We start from the raw sequence: 16184 nt of genomic DNA on the forward strand, positions 1-16184 counted from the left end.
CGTCGTCCGCCAGTGGTCTCGTGTCGCAACATCGTTTACCTCTCCTCCCCCCCCCGCTTCTTGGGAACCTTCCTTCTCTTATTGAAACCCGTTATATTTTTTTTTCTCTACTTTTCCTTTCTTTTTCTATCCTAACCTCCTTGGGGCCTCGCCGTGATCGCGATCTTCGAGCGTTTGGTACAACATCTCATCTTTTTTTCTCGTCCTGTTCCTCTCACCGCTCACCTATACAGGGTCTCAACATCGGATTCGCCCACAACCCCCATAAACACTAGTCGCAGGTCTCAACACCGGCGGTCGCGCTGTCGCTGTCGCTCGCCTCGTTTGCATACGCCAGGAGATTTCCCATCAGACAATGGCCAACGCATAGAGAAAGCTTCCCTTAGAGAAAGCTTCTTTGTCGCATTTCGTCGGGCTCTGAGATTTTAGAGGAATTCGGTAGCGAGAAGAAGGCGCTCAGGAGCGACAAGGCATGCAGTCTTTCTTCCTTTTACAAGGCATAGCATATATTGCCCCACGAGCAGACCAAGTTTCCTGTGCCGGTCAACATTTCCATCAAGATTTATCATTAGGCGTCCCCTATTAGACAACCTGGTTTTAGATATCCTGTTTTCTGATCGCGACCTCTTTGTGCGCACCAAAAAAACGAAACACCTACTTTTCCTATTCTGCTAAGATCTTACTTTCCTCCTTTGCTCTCAGACTGGGTCGAGTCGACGACAAAAACATCCAGACGCATTTTAACTTCCCCCAAAAAACTCGGTCGATTTTCCGCCACCCTTACCCTTTCTTTTCTGCGAGACGCGACATTGTGGCCAAAAATCCTACCCTTCGATCGCCCAACATTGGAACCGACATTCTGTGATCATTCTAGATTACAAGTCTGCGACACACCTCGAGTCTAAAACACTGATTTCTTTTTTCTCTCCCAGTGTGTCTAGCCTGGTAAGTCTGGCTCAGGTCCCCTCATTATTCCATTCGCCACGACTCGTTACAGAAGCTTCGGTGGGTCTCCGAAACACTCGTGTGCTTGTTCCGTTGCGGGGAACACGTCGGTGGAGATCGACTTTTGTTGCCATGGTTGATGCCCTCAGCTCCTGGGGTCTTCCATCCAGCGCTCCCTCGACACACATTCACACAGGCTGCTTGCGATACTTATTTCGTCGAGAGAAACGACTTTGCCTTGTGACACCGACGCTAACTTATTTCCCGTACCTCAGAGATTGGCGAACTGCCATCTGAACACCGTTTATTTTCTACCGACTTTCCTGTCATCTTCCTCTCCTGCACCGACCCGCGAACCCACGTCATCTACTCCTCCCGTGCTCGATTGGCGATGCACCTTTGAACCCTATTCTACGCTTCTTCGCGACAGTTAGGGTTCTTCGGTGGAATTGTTGTATACGCGACCTTCCACACACCGCCTACTACCAACCCCTTCGAGCGCGACAAGCAAGACACTCGACTCATCTTCAATCCCGCTTCCCAAACACTACGGGCGCCGGCTTGCATCCTCCATTTCGCGTGCATGCCTATTGCCACTTCCGCTACTTTTCCCGAAACCAACGCCTCATACACCCCCTTGGTGCTGGATAGTTAGAACGTGGAACCCTCCCATAAGAGAATGAGCTCGGTAGCCATCAAACCAGACACGCCATCCAAGATTGGCCAGGGCGGACTTTCCTCCGTTCCACCCTCCAGTCAAGCCATTCTTTTAGAGAAACTAACCGCAAGGGCTTTGACACCCGATTCCGAAGCTCTCGCTAGCTCAGACGACGAAGTCGAGTCGAGAGTACCCGAATCGCTACAAACAGCTTTTGCCCCGCCACATAAGCCCGTTCGACGCGCCTCGTGGCTGAACGATACCTCTCCGCAGATACCTCGACCTAGGAAAGACTCCTTCGCGAGTAACTCGATGTCTCCAACAACCTCTCACCCGGGCACGCCTTCCGCCGATGCCTCGGGCGGCCTTTGGGGATCAAATTCTGCTTCATCGGCCATGATGGGACGAGCCCCAGCCTCATCATTCTCCTGGAGCACCGCGATATGGAATAGTGAGAGGAAGGAGCCATCCCGACTGAGCGAGGTTCTGCCTTCCCCAACTACAGCTCTGCCTCCGGGCGCTCCTGCAAACTCAGTATTCGGGCCTGAAACTGGAAATTTGTCTCAGACATCTCCCGTGCCCCGGGAACAAGGTGGAGGCTCTCAATTCCCGTACAGCATTTCACTCCACCCAACCCCGAAGACATATCGCTCTCAGTCCTACTCGACGGGACAAATGGATCCAGATTCCATCCCACCCTCCATGAGCTCCTCTACGATTCTTGGCCGTGCTCGGACGCATGGTCACACTAGCATCCAGCATCGCCCGTCCCGACCGAGCATGCTAAGTGAAATGTCGAATGAGAGTGGACTTGACAAAGTTAAAGAAGTCGAGGATGACGAAGAAGATGGCGAGAGCGCATCCGAAGTCCTCTATCAAAGCTCCATCCACCAATCCGCAGAGTCTAAAACCATTGAGATGCTCGCCAGGGAGAATGCGATGCTGCGCCAACAACAGCAGCAGCAGCAGTACCACAGTGCGCGTCTGCGACCTCGATCCTCCACCGCTGCCGCTTACGGCCTTTCCAGCGGCTACACTCTTCGCGAGACCGTCCCCGAGGAATCGGAATATGCCATTGATGAGCTTGACGAGCCGAACGACGTTGCCGATCTGATCAACCCTAGAAGGACTCTAAATCGTAGGATGAGCGAATTCGGTCCAAGTGCGTTCCGATCGCCTTTCGGCATGGATTCTCGGAAGCACGATGTCCCCGTGAAGAAAGGCCTCTGGCACAGTCAGCTTGGATTCGGCAGCCTTGGCGACATTTCCCAGAGTCGGCGCCATTCGTTTGCAGATGTACCCACTAGGCAGGCGTCAATCGGTTCTCTGGGCGATCATGCTGCTGCTTCTGCCGGTCTTGACATTGGAGCACAGGACGCTCAAACTTCTCAAGACTATCCCGGAAGCTATGGAGACACCACCGGCTTCCCCATGACCGGTGCTGGTAAGTTTCTCTGCCCCTCTTCCCTCACTCACCCTACCGCTTTCACCTCTCATTTTTACCCCAATCGTGGGGCTTCACCTCGAATAATTGACTAACACCGAGCCAGGAACCTCGTCGCAGTATCCCGGAGCCGCCGGCCCTGTCTCATCGGGTCTAGCGCAATCATATACCGGCCAATTCCCATCTCCCTACAACCTCCAAGGTCCCTTCGGAGCGAACCGTGCTACATCGCCTCATCGCACCCTCTACGGCATGAGCCAGCCACGCCAGAATCAACTTTTGCACATCGTTTATTTCAAGTGCTCACGAGCAGATGTGTTCTACATCCAGGAGGGCACCGGCCTTACAGTGAAGCCGGGTGATCTCGTCATTGTTGAGGCCGATCGCGGAACCGACATTGGCACGGTTGTGAGGGACAATGTGGACTGGCAGACGGCCCGAGAGCTGAAGGAATACTACGCCGAGGAGCACTACAAGTGGCTGATGATGTATTCGCAAAATGCGGCTGCGGCTCAAGAAAATGTCGGAATGGGTCTGATGGGTGCCACGAACGGCCTTCAAGGGAGCGCCGTGGGAGGCATGGGTCCTCCCAGCCACCATCATATGCAGGAGTCAAACCCCGGCGAGCTCAAGCCGAAGCTCATTAAGCGCCTCGCTCAGAGTCACGAAATCCACTCTTTGCGGGAGAAGGAAGGTAATGAAGCCAAGGCCAAGCGTGTCTGCATGCAAAAGGTCAAAGAACATGGTCTTAACATGGAGATTCTTGATGCTGAATTCCAAATGTACGTCTCATACACTTTTCCTGACCTTTTTTTCACTCATTCGACTTTTCTCTAAAACCTTCCGGTGCTGACTTATTTCCTTCTTTTTTTTCCCAGGGACTGGAAGAAGCTCACCTTCTACTACTTTGCCGACTCTTATATCAACTTCAACTCACTCGTCACTGATCTGTTCAAGATCTACAAGACTCGAATCTGGATGTCTGCAGTGAACCCTGCGTCTTTCGCCAACCCCACTCTTGGTTTGCAGCCTCCTAGTGGTATTGGCCCTGGAGCAGTGGGTGTTGGACGAAGCCTGGGTCACCCTGAGCGTCGCACCACCCAGACTCAGCAGGAAACCTCTAGTGCATCCCAGGTTGGACGTGGATTCCAGTCCACTGGGTTTGGCCAGGGATTCTCTGGCAACGACCGTGGCCCCACCCTAGCGTCTGCTCCTAGTTACTCACCTGCCAACTTTTCCTACCAACAACCGCCACAGCAACAACAGCAGTACGGCGGCTTAGGATTCGGGGCTGCGTCTCGAGGCGGTGCGGCTAGCATGCCCTATCATGCGGGAGCCGGTTCGAATGCAGACCTATACGGCTCGAGTTTTTCGCAACAGAATGACTTCGCGGGCGGCATGAGACGCGTCGCTGGTCAAGGACCCAGTACCGGTCCTCACGGACACGGCCTCTCCCAGCTGGGCAACCAGCAAGATTGGGTTTCGTCATTCCAGGGACTATCATTGACCCGATAAATCAAGACGGCTTTGGGCGCCCGAGTCCTGCGTGATCTTGTCAGATTTACGATTTGGGCTCGCCCCTTATATTGCAAGCGAGAGAGTCGGGCTTGCACGAGTTTCGACGACTTTTCTACTTCTTTGTACCTATTTGAGGTGACGAGTTGACACCAATTACCAACCCTGGTTTGTTTTTCCCTACCACCACGACGGAAGTGAGGGACGTAGCGCTGTTCCTCATTTTCACTGTTTCACCTACGACACGACGGAGTACGACTCTCTTGATCTTTGAGCGCCATTCTCATGGAAGACGTGATGAGGGATGAGAGACCAAACACGACATAGACGGCACTATAAAGAAGCGCGAAAATTCTGTCTCGAATTCCCCGGATATGAGCAACACCATTGAACCCAACCTCGACCTTCTTTTTAGAAAACGGGAAGGGGGATTCTCATGATACCATTCAACAATGCCTTGTTCTTTTTTCAACGTTTTACGACGGACTCTTGGCTCGAAGACTTGGATTCGGCGGAGCATGTCCATTATTCATGCAAAGATGTTTTTGGTATGATGTCTCAGTGTCCGAAGTCCCAGTCGCTAAGACAGTTGCGGTACCTATTGTACCGCGGTCGTCGGCGTTTCTCGTGAGACATCTGCTAGAATCTCTGGCTGGTGGCACCGCAAAGTGTCATCTGTTTTAGGCGCAACGACGATTTCCCTTCTTGCTTCCAACTTGGGATGGGTAGCCAAACCAAGTCGACATGCATTTTACTCAATTCGGCGCACTTTGACTTTTCGAAGTTACACTACTACTACAACACTGTCCTTTACGAAAATGATTCCGGATTAAACGGGGGGGTTTATGATACAATGTCGAAGGAAAAGACTCCAAAGACAGCACTTGCAGTTTTTGATTTTTGCAAAAAGGGTTTTGCTACATCTGTTTCTATACCGCGGATACCTGACTATCATAGACAAAGATTTCTTCTTCGGTCTTGTTTGCCTCCAACAAAACGGCCTCTCTGTTTTCCTAATTTGTTCCTGAATGCCACTTATGGTAGACACTTGCACTTTGCCCGCGGTTCCTTTCCCCCTTTCCCTCTCTACTTCTGCCGTTCGACATGGCTTTTCAACTGGTCCCTTCTCTCGATTCGTTGGCTTGGCGTTTGCCCTTGTCTATGCATGCATGATTCTTGTGTGGGCTTGTCAAGATGTGTATTGTGGATGTGTCTTGAGAGTTGACAACCTTCCCCCAACCCCTTTTCTGAAATCCTCGTTAATTTTCCTCATTTCATTCGACCTGCTGCTTCTTGTCGCTGGTCTATTTCGTCTACTCTTCGTCTCCCCCCCTACTGCGTACCCCTTTTCGATCTTCCAGGGTTTGTCTCTTCCTTTCTTCGTCCTTCTCTCAAGTATGATGGCTGGGAGGATGATACATTACTAACTTGAAAGACTTTTATTCTTCGTTTGGTATCCTTTTTTTCCCGTTACTTTTGGTGTTTGGTCGATACATTTGGTGGAACTTCAGGCAATTTTTCTTTTCTTTGATTCTTGTTTTCTTCTACCCTTTTTGTCTTGCAATTTTCCTTTTTTTGTTCTTCTCTTTCCAAAAGACAGGTATTCAGACAGATAGATAGGTTGGATAATGTGCGGAAATCGATGATGCGGTTATGACCTCCCTTATTTGATGACCCTTGCCTCCATTGTGAGATTTGTGACTCGGGAAGATAGACGCCTCGCCCTGATATCTCGATACTTCCATGTTAGGGCGATGTTGATTCGCGGAGCTTCCTCTAGAGCGAACGTGACTGAATTCCTCACAACCTATCATGCCTTCCGTTTTCGAGGTGGTCAGGTACATGTAAGTATGTAGACAGGCCATGCCACATGCCAGCTAGCCGCGCGACTTTCGTGACTTGTAGCTCCTTCCTTCATTCATCCCAAGGTCGAGCGACTTCCGGGCTGTTACGCAGGTTTCGGCTTCGGAGGAAAGAGCAATGCTTTCTCGCCTGTGGAGAAACTACAAGTGTGAGTCTCAATGGGTAATCGTCACATGCTCGAGAGGACTGATTTTCTCCCTTCTGAAGGAAGGAAGGATCGAAGGACGAAGAACACAAACGGATGGAGGGATGGAGAGGGGTACTCATTATACAGCGGTCTTTGTCTTCGGCATTTGAAGGCCGATTCGTCTTGAACAGACTCTCGAAGACAACTCGACGGTCGGGTATTTTCTCTGTGTGAATCTCTTTACACATTTTAATAACTGGTCGCATACATTTTGCACTTGCTTGTATTCCAAGGCCCTCAATACCTTGTTTCGAGGTTTTGAAAGTTTGGAAGAAGTCCGCCCGATTGTGTTACTTTGTTCGCCATGGCTCCTAGACGACAGGCGGCCAAACGCAAGTCTGTCCGAGATGACTGTAAGTATACTACTAGCGAAGCTCTCTCTCTCTCTTTCTTCTACTTCAATTGTTAGACAAGGAGAAAGTTCTCTCATGCTTACTTCTTTGTAAGTGCTAGATAGTGATGTCTCAGATGTGGTATCAAGTTCGGCAAACAAGAAAGTGAAGAGAAGCCGGAGACAGCCAACCCGAAGGTCGCCGAGATTAGAGAGACTGTATCCCGGTGCGGAAAACGGACGGGGTAAGGGCGGTCCGAGTCTCGAGCGGACTGGGGAGAATGGGCTTAGCCTCGGAGAAGACGAGGAACTTCACCCGGTCCGGTAAGTGAACCGGATTCGAATCGTGGCCTTGGAAGACATCGCTAACATGGTGTGTTTAGAGCTATGGCCAAAGTGGACAAGGCCGCATCGCAACATAGATCCGGCCAGAATGAGACGAGGAGGTCGGCCAAGTGTCTTTCTCAATTTCTGAAGAAGCAGAAGAGTGAGGAGGATAGTCTGACTGAGTTTGTGCAAAAGAAGATTGCTCAAATGTATGCATGCCACAATCCATACTATCAGAGCGATGGCTAAAAGTACGTCTAGGGAGAACTTCACCAGTGCATTTACGAAGGAAATCAACAGCAAGTGCTCTAAGTTATCGACGATGCTAGATTCTCCGTCAGAAATGCCAACAGACATTGGAGCGCAGCCTCTCTACAGACAAGGCCAGGAGACACTAGCTCTATGTCGAGATATCTTGAAACACTACGAGGAAACCAACAAGTTGACTCAAGGCGAAAAGTACGCCCTGCCAGCTTCGTCAAGCGACGAGGACAAGGGTCAAGTGCTGGAGATTACGAACATGGCGGCTGGTATCGGTAGAAAGCTGGTCGAGAGAGCTTTTAAGGCCTCTCATGTCGGCGGGGGCGGTCTTGGTATTCCCGAGCCGAAGACTGACAAGGAGAGGCTGGCGCACTCTTTCCTTGCGAAGAGTCTGGCTTCGCATCAGGAGAAGCCGTGGGGCGAAGAGGTCTGGGTTGTTTGGAAGGCGTGGCATTGCATTTCAAATGGAATTCGGGGAAGTGATGCCTTGCACCCCCCGCCTGAGAAATGATGAAACCCCCGGAGGACTGTATCTGGAGGCCGTCTGGGGTAGCTGAGCAAGCCATCTTGGAATGAGGGTATAAGTCTGAGAGTTTGTTAGATGGGATACTGCTGTTCGTGAACTCTTCGAGAAAGTGGCTAGCTAAGATGAAACGAGATTGACGTCTCTATTCAAGCTCTAAATGTAACCTTCACTAATATTACATTAATAGATTTCCTTACATTATCTGGGAAACATTCGCCCTTGCCCATCTCGAAGACTTGTCGTTGAATTTCCATAATAACATTAGGTGGAGGTGTCGAGGGTGCCGTTTCTGGCTGGCAGGCGGGTGCCATTTTCGGCATCCTCGAGCACCTCAACGAAGTATATCTATTAGATAATTTCAGGTACATGCCTGAGTCTACAGTCCTCTCATCCATCTCCTTGGCGTCTGTCACGACCTTCTGAGTGTATCCGCCAATGAATGCGCTTGCGTCCAGGCTCAGCAGCATGTAGCCTGTACGGTATCCATCATTTCTCGGTGATATGCAAATAAGGACGGCAAAGTCCGTAGAAGCCTAATCTGGCACAAATGAGGAAAGACGGTGGGGTATAACCGTGTAATAGATTTCGGAAAACGGGCCCCCCGCGTCTCGCAGGGGAAGATCTAGGAAGAGGTTGGGGATAGGGGGAGTTGAACGGTTCCTCTAGCACCTCCTTGAAGATCTTAAAACGTTTCTTCAAACTCGACTATACTTCCTGTTGGGAACCTCCTTCATGGACGTGCCTCTTAACTCTGAGTAAAATGTCGAATGAAAGGTTACGAGATGTCCACGGTGGATACATCTGAGATACCCTTGAGGTACGAATCGAGTCTGTTGGTGATGGCGCAAACCCCGAGGATGGGAAAAAGAGTTGATAGGCTAGAACATCTGTCAGTACACCCACACACCCCGTGGAAGACGGCCCAGAAGGTGTGCCTGTGGCGGAATCCATGAAGGAGGAGGGTCGCAAATGAACAAAGTTGCACATGTTAAATGTTTCGCGAGCTTCATCGCTCTAGAAGTAATCGGCCTTCTTGCACGCCTGATGCAGAACTATGGGCGATGATAGCAGTTTGGGCAGATATTGATGGATTTGAAATGGTCTAGATCCAAGGTTGTGACACAAAGTTCGCAAAAGCCGAAGGACAAATTGAAAAGTAACTGTAACTGTCTCATACGACGTAGAGACATATTGAGGGGGGCTTCTCAAAGACAAATCGCACTTCAGACGACTTTGAGAAGGTGGATGACGACGACATCCTATCGAGGGCGAATGTGCTCGCGCAACTTCCTCTGCTCCATACAGATCATTCAATGTTCAGGGCAGTCAGGAACGCCAGCTGGGATTGAAAGTTATTTCGGAGCGAAAATGTGGAGTACCACTAGAGGCCCATGGAAACCTCCGCCATGCCGGCGACGGCGAGGTGGCTCGAGGGAAAATGATTCCCAGCGAAGCCAGGAACTAGTGTCCAGCCTGCGGGTATCCTGGTCCGTAGCTAGCAGAAACTGGGGCGGACTCCTGCAACTTGTGAGCTCTCCGAAAAGATACCTCTACGTGTAGCCCAATGAGCTGCATCTTCCAACCCGAGTAGATCGACTTGAGGGCCCCTAATACAGCCCCGAAAGACGGGCACCCACAGCGGGCAGATATATTGGGGCGGGAAGCCCAAAGCCGGGCTTGAAATTGGGTGTGAAGCGTGGGCAATTTCTCTGCATGATTTGTCAACTCAATTCACTTCCAACGACCCAAACGAGACATCTCCGTGAACGTGGGTGGGGGTAAGGATTGTGTGGCATGCATATCCAACGGTCCACTAGATCTTCGCCATCTCCTTCCCCACAATCGATCTCAATATTATTTAACTCTGGCTCTGCCCTTCGAGCCACGGACCGGACAGTTCTCATGCGTTGGAAACTGTTCAGCGCGCTGCATAGAGGCTAGGAATCTGGCCTAGATTCGTAACCTGCAGGGCAACACATTTCTCTAATCGGCTCATATAATGTCTCTCGTCGAGTCGAAGCTGGTTAAAAAAAAGCAGCTGCGAAAATCTCTTTTGGGCGAACGCAGATCTCTCACTCCGGCATTCCAAATCGGTGTTCGACTTTTGAGGAGCGTATGTTTATCTGTTCCTTCGCGATAGCCAAGGTAAAAGAAGGTCGAAGACGGAGTCGCGATGTCATATCGGGGAGGCGATGTACGGAAATCCAGTCAGGTAGCCTCATCGTGTCATCAGAATTGGCTGGACGACGGCCATTGTCCATTCTCAGGACCAGAAGATGCCCTCCTTGAACCGCTGGCGCCGGAGAAATGGGGTATTACTACAACTCCCACAGGGATCAGACTTGTTAGCTCGAAACGACACGCCACAATGACCAGGGGTCCCTGTCAAGTATTCCCTCATAGTAATTTGTATGTAAAGATACATACAGGAAATCAAAACAAACAAAGTCGCATCGACATAACCCCTCTCACCCCACTAGAGCTCGAAAAACTCGAAAAACGAAGCCGAAACATCATCATCATCATGGACTTATTGCACATTCTCGCGGATACAGCAAGCCAGGCTGAACGACTACAGCTTCCGGAAGCTGTAGGATTCCCTCAAGATGCGATTATCGTTATCGATGATGATAGGGAGCCCCCGACTGCGAAACGAACATACTCGAAACAGCTCACACGCGATGATCGGATACGAATTCGAGTCCTCCGCTTTGATGCGAACTGGACCTACGAAAGCATAGCTTCACATACTGGATATACATATCGCCAAGTGCAGTACGCATGTGGGAACCCAGTGACACCTCAGAGAGGCAATCGTGTCACACGCCCAGGGATAAAAACCCCAATAAGGCAGCAGTTGGCAGCATGGCTACGCGAGGCCACTGCTCATCGACGTATTCCATGGTCTGAGATCTATCTAGTTGCCCCATCACCACTAAACAGGTTCCGCAAGTCAGCATACCGAACAGCAATGAAGCTCCTTGGCTTTGAACGAAAAGTCCGGCCACACCATATCCACCTCACAGCTATACATAAAGAAAACAGGATAGCATTTGCACAAGAACAGCTCCGACTGCGCCTACATCCTGAGGACTGGGAAACTGTGATATTCTCCGATGAAACATGGGCAACTAATGACCCTATGTAGAAACAATGGATCACAGTCCACGAAGATGAAGATTCGGAAATGTGGGCACTTCTTCGGCGGAACCCACAAGGCTGGATGTATGCTGGTATGTTTGCAGGGGCGCGGAAAGGGCCTGGTCACTTCTGGGAGAAGGAATGGGGTGGGATTACAGCCCAGAAATATATCTTCTACTTCCTCCCACTTGTGAGAGGCTTCTTCAACGAAAACCAGCCACATCTTACAACCTTCCAGCAAGATAACGCACCATCCCATCGAGCAAATGCCACGAAGGAGGCCCTACGGGAGATGGGTATACCCTTGATGCCATGGCCCGCAAACAGCCCGGATTTGAACCCGATTGAAAATGTGTGGTTCTGGATGAAAGATTGGATTGAAATGCACTGCAATCTGCAGTCACTTGGGCGGCGGGAGCTTCGTGCTGTGGTTGAACAAGCTTGGGAAGCTGTACCTCATGACTTTCTGCTTCATCTTTCACACTCTATGGTAATGCGACTGAACAGGGTACTTCTTCTTGGAGGGGACCATATTGGTACTTAGTTTTATATGTAGATTGTTACTTAAATTAAGTACTGGTACAATTTCCTAAAAGGGAATAGATCTGCAGGTGTCGTACCAGTCTAACAAGTCTAATCCCTCGATAGGTGTAGTTGAAGGGAAATTTTCTGTGCAATGGGAACTAAAGGAGGGAGCCGATGGGTCTGAGACAAAGAGCGGATGAATGTGCTCAAGGGAAGGGTTTGCCCTTTGAGATGAAGTGCGGTATGGCTGACGAGTTGGCGGAGCAAGATTGGGCCCTACACAAAAAGCCAAACTGGAAATGAAAGTGCAACATTATCCTGGTTCGGCCCATATGAAGGAGTACTACATAAGAGTGGTCTATTTTGGCTGTCCAGGTTGCTTCCTGCATACTGTTATGCCTTCACCTTCTTCATGTTTGTTTTTGGAAGTAAAGGGGATTCCTTATGTCCAAGAACCTAGAGAGATTGGGACCCACAAGAACCAATGGGCAGGCACAGGATGGCTGAAGTCGAAACAAGGCACCACATCAGATCGTGCTATTTCATAGCGTACGGCTGGGTTATATCTTCTGCTCCTAGTCTACGCGTCGTTCGGAAGAATTTTTCGTCCATTAATGGCAGTTCTCTTGCTGTCTTGCAAGTGAGGGAGGATGGCAAGGGTAGGAGACAACAAAGAAAAGCTTAATGAAGTGGCATAGGAGGATTGAGCAAGCTATCGAGTCACGACATGAATGTTCAGGGATTGGAGTTCTGAAATCGAAAACACACAAGGGGCATGCTGACGCACATCAAATGAAAAACACAATATCAGACTGCCCATGACCTTGGGTTTGAAGTACATATACCATTTCACCAGGTAAATGAGGCAGAACTCCCATGCATGTACATATCCACCACAAAATATACCTACAAAATAGACTTATATCAGCGCCATCTACATAATACTGACTTTATTGCCCATCATACATCTTCTTTCCATTGTCCGTCAGCCACATGTCCAGCGAGATCAATAGCGGAGAGGCGGCACTTTCAATTACAGGCTATTTCCTACTTCTACTTTCCTTCCATCTCCTCAATTCTCCCCTACGTTTCCAGCCTGGCCAACCCTATTTTGTACAACTGAACTGAACTCAACCTTCAATCCAACAGACCCACGCCAATAGAAACACCCGCAGGACACAATGAGTTCAGTCAGAGACCTTCTCGATCGCCTCCATTCCCCTTCCATTCCCCGTACTCGAGTCGTTCCCCTCCTTCCCCCCGGGTCCTGACGTCGAATTCAATTCAGGCACTAACAGCTTTCGACAACAGCACAACCTCAAGACTGCTTATTGGCGATGATGGTTAACATCAATGTCATATAAAGCATGACCAGCTTTGTCCCGCCATCGCTGGTCGAAGTCAACACGGCAATTACCGAAACGATGGCTATAACTAGGACGATCAATTTGAGTACCCATGTCGAAACGATGTCAAAGACCATCATGATACTGGGCAAGAACAGAGTCGCAGCGTGACACAGAAATTTCAACACGGCAACAGTGGCTTCTTTCCGTTCCATCCAAATTGTTTTAACGTCGTTTCCGCCAACGTTGGTCATATCCTTCGGCAACCAGAACTGCGGAATGAAATTCATCATGTTAGTCCATCAGTTGGGCGCGGCAACAATGATTGGGCTCAATATATTCGTCAATATTGGGTAGTGCCCAGACGAGATTTAGGGATCAGCAAGGGAGTTTACCATCAAGTTGTCAGTCCTGTGATTCAGGATGAACCCTACGATCTTATGCAAAGGCTCTCGATTTGCGTAAGTGATAAAATCCTTGGGGCTCCCGTCAAAGGGAAGTCGGTAGTCCTGGTCGACTCGTCGCGTGACGAAATCCTTCCAGCGCTTGATGTCTGCTTTGGAAGGCCTGTCGAAACCGTAGATTATGCGGGTGTTTGCGAGATTTTCGTCTACGAATGGGAAAGTGCAGTGTCAGCCCTTGGATGCACTCTTGTTCTCGGCTTACCTTTCGCCTCCTACTTTTTGTCCTGAAACACTCTTTATACCCAAAGTCAATATTGCGAGGGCAGGATTACACATACGGTATTTCATTTGGATGGTAACAAGATTATCCAGCAGTTCATCATCCTCGCCGAGTTCCGGAGCGCAGCGGTCCTGATATCGTTGGATAATATCGCGGACAATCCTTCTCATTTTCAGCTTTTGATGCAACAGACTCAAATTAGCTTCTGCGATGCATGCGTCATGGATGCTGAGGTCGCGGTCCAGGGCCATCGTAAGTGCAACGCCAGCCCAGTCGTTCCGTGCTAAACCACCCAGCATTAGCGGCAGTAAATGTTTGAATTGGGAGACAATTCGACGGTCATGGGAAGAACCAGTACGCGTCTGGGTCGGTCTTACACTCGAGCTTGGCGTAGGCCGTCCATCCGCTAGGATCGTCAATGTTTTCTTCGGCCGAGTGCTCCTGGGGAGTCGCATCCGGTGTACCATCACCGTCCAAGTGCGGCTCTAGTTCCGATCTGAGCCAACGCCAAGGAGGACCCAATCGGATACATCCCTCTCCTTTCTCAGTATCGGAGGCTAAGGCCATTTCTTTATCCGATATACTGTCTCCCACGCTTATGATCGATAAAAGGTGAGTCAAGGCAAAGCTTAAGCTTCATGCTGCTTAATAGCAGTCCATCTTTTGGTGGGCTTTGCCTAGATTTATAGCCTCGAGGCTGGCATAAATGCAGAGCCTGGTACGAGTTCATCGACAACTACCGTCGAAAGTACAAAAGTTGAGGAAGGATGATCTACCAGTCTCCTTTGATCTCTGGACACCATCTCAAGGAGAAAGGAAAAGAGGTGACGTGGTTTGTGCAGGCCCGATTCTGCCAACCCGAGATTAAGGGTAGTTTTGAAGTAGAACCCTGGTACTCAGTGCTGGTTCTCAGCCGCCCTGGAAGTTACCGTCCCAGCTCCGAGCCTAAACGTTTGCTCTTGAAACGTCCTATCAAATATGTCCACCAGCCATGCCTGTGCGCCTGTACCGTTGACCAATAAGGAGAACCCGCACGACTTCAACTCGTGAATATCGTGATGGTTCAAAAGCCATTTCGGAGAAATTCGAACCTTTTCAAGTATACACGCCATTCTATTTTGTCTAATTTTGGCTAACTAAATGCATCCTTGAGATTGTAGACCGGGATAGAGTCCTCCGACAGAATCTCCTTTCGTGTCTCTCCTTTCTGTCGAGGTCTCTTCCCGTTTTTGGTGGGGGAATTGGCGGGGCCACCATTGAGATCGACGCTGGCGACTGATCGAAAGGCGACTTCGACTCGACATAGCTGGCGTAGAGGGTTTCGGCAGGATGTGAAATTACAGATAGGGGAAGTTCTCGCAATACTGTTTCTTGGTGAAAGTCTGGTAGACGAGAAATAAGTACGTCTGCTTTAAGAGGTTATATGGAGGGGTCCTGATTTGGTGGGGAATGGGTTTGAAAGCCGTACTAGGAAGTAGAAGATCCCTCAATTTTCTCAAGAGCCGGCCTTCCAAATGAAGGGCGAGGCCAGTATAAAAATAGGGATTTAAGCAAGAGAACAGGAGAAAGTCATTCCGTCTTCCCCCGTCCTGGATCCCGGCGTTTCCTGCGATGCAAAACAATGCTAGGCTGACGGAGGGAAAGAACGGAGAAGTCATCGATGAGGACAGTGAAGAAGTCATGGGAAAAAGAAGGGGAAAAGAAGGGAAGGGATAGAATCCGACAACCAGCCAATCTACTCGCGAACCATTGGGAAACGGCAGAGGGCGGCAGTTCCAGTACAGAGACGAGTCAGTTATAGACCACCAGGCAATATGTTTTCAGTTCTATAACCTTGTGGAGTAGACCTTTGCAGTTCATTTCTCGCCCTTGTTCTTCCTGGACTCGGGCTCTTTAATTCCCTTTATTTGCTGGCTTGATTTTGATATGCTGGGGACGAAAATTGGGCTCCTTTGAGGACGAGCTGCCGGAGGAGGAAAACCATCTCAATAATCTCTTGAAAAGGCTCATTGCCAAGGCGGTACGACAATCCTTGTGGACGAGCTTGAAGAGAAGCTGGCCTGAGGAAATAGAAGAGAAAATGGAGTGTTCGATAGTAGAATTAGTAAAAGCTGACTTCGGGAAGCAAGCAAAGCTGCGAGATAGTCACTCATAAGGAGAAATTTACGCTGTTACCGTGAAAAAAAAGTTTAGAAAGATGGGTTGTGTAAACAAATACTCGGGAAGAACCTATTTCACCAAGCCATTACCTGTGGTCATGCAAGGAGAGGTTAGGGCTTGCGGCGCAGGTGTCAACGTTCGGACCCGAGGTCCGGGTTTGAACAAGGGTGCTTCGACTGTAGGTGATTGGAGATCGCTTGACCGACACGATCTTGCTTGCTGGCAAGAGCTTTCACTGCTGTGGCTGGACAGAGCCGGACAGAACGCAACC

At 49.8% G+C, this 16184-nt stretch overlaps 3 protein-coding genes across 3 annotated transcripts; 2 read left to right on the top strand and 1 right to left on the bottom strand.

Annotated features, from left to right (window-relative positions):
• Positions 1-1624: 1624 nt before the first annotated feature.
• On the top strand, positions 1625-4562 carry SAPIO_CDS3970 (PSP1 domain-containing protein; the record flags this gene model as incomplete). Its single annotated transcript, XM_016786638.1, has 3 exons — positions 1625-3047; positions 3154-3829; positions 3926-4562. The coding sequence occupies 3 exons, from the start codon at positions 1625-1627 to the stop codon at positions 4560-4562; spliced, it is 2736 nt and encodes a 911-aa protein (XP_016643614.1).
• Positions 4563-6916: 2354 nt separating this feature from the next.
• SAPIO_CDS3971 (uncharacterized protein) lies at positions 6917-8042 on the top strand (the record flags this gene model as incomplete). The annotated part of the gene is made up of 4 exons (XM_016786639.1): positions 6917-6965; positions 7066-7267; positions 7327-7479; positions 7532-8042. 4 exons carry the CDS (start codon positions 6917-6919, stop codon positions 8040-8042), a joined length of 915 nt encoding a protein of 304 aa, XP_016643615.1.
• Positions 8043-13440: 5398 nt separating this feature from the next.
• On the bottom strand, positions 13441-14320 carry SAPIO_CDS3972 (uncharacterized protein; the record flags this gene model as incomplete). The annotated part of the gene is made up of 3 exons (XM_016786640.1): positions 13441-13679; positions 13812-14036; positions 14131-14320. 3 exons carry the CDS (start codon positions 14318-14320, stop codon positions 13441-13443), a joined length of 654 nt encoding a protein of 217 aa, XP_016643616.1.
• Positions 14321-16184: the final 1864 nt, after the last annotated feature.

The sequence above is a fragment of the Scedosporium apiospermum genome (assembly GCF_000732125.1).
Source record: "Scedosporium apiospermum strain IHEM 14462 chromosome Unknown SEQ_SAPIO_0090, whole genome shotgun sequence".
Taxonomy (NCBI): Eukaryota; Fungi; Ascomycota; class Sordariomycetes; order Microascales; family Microascaceae; genus Scedosporium; species Scedosporium apiospermum.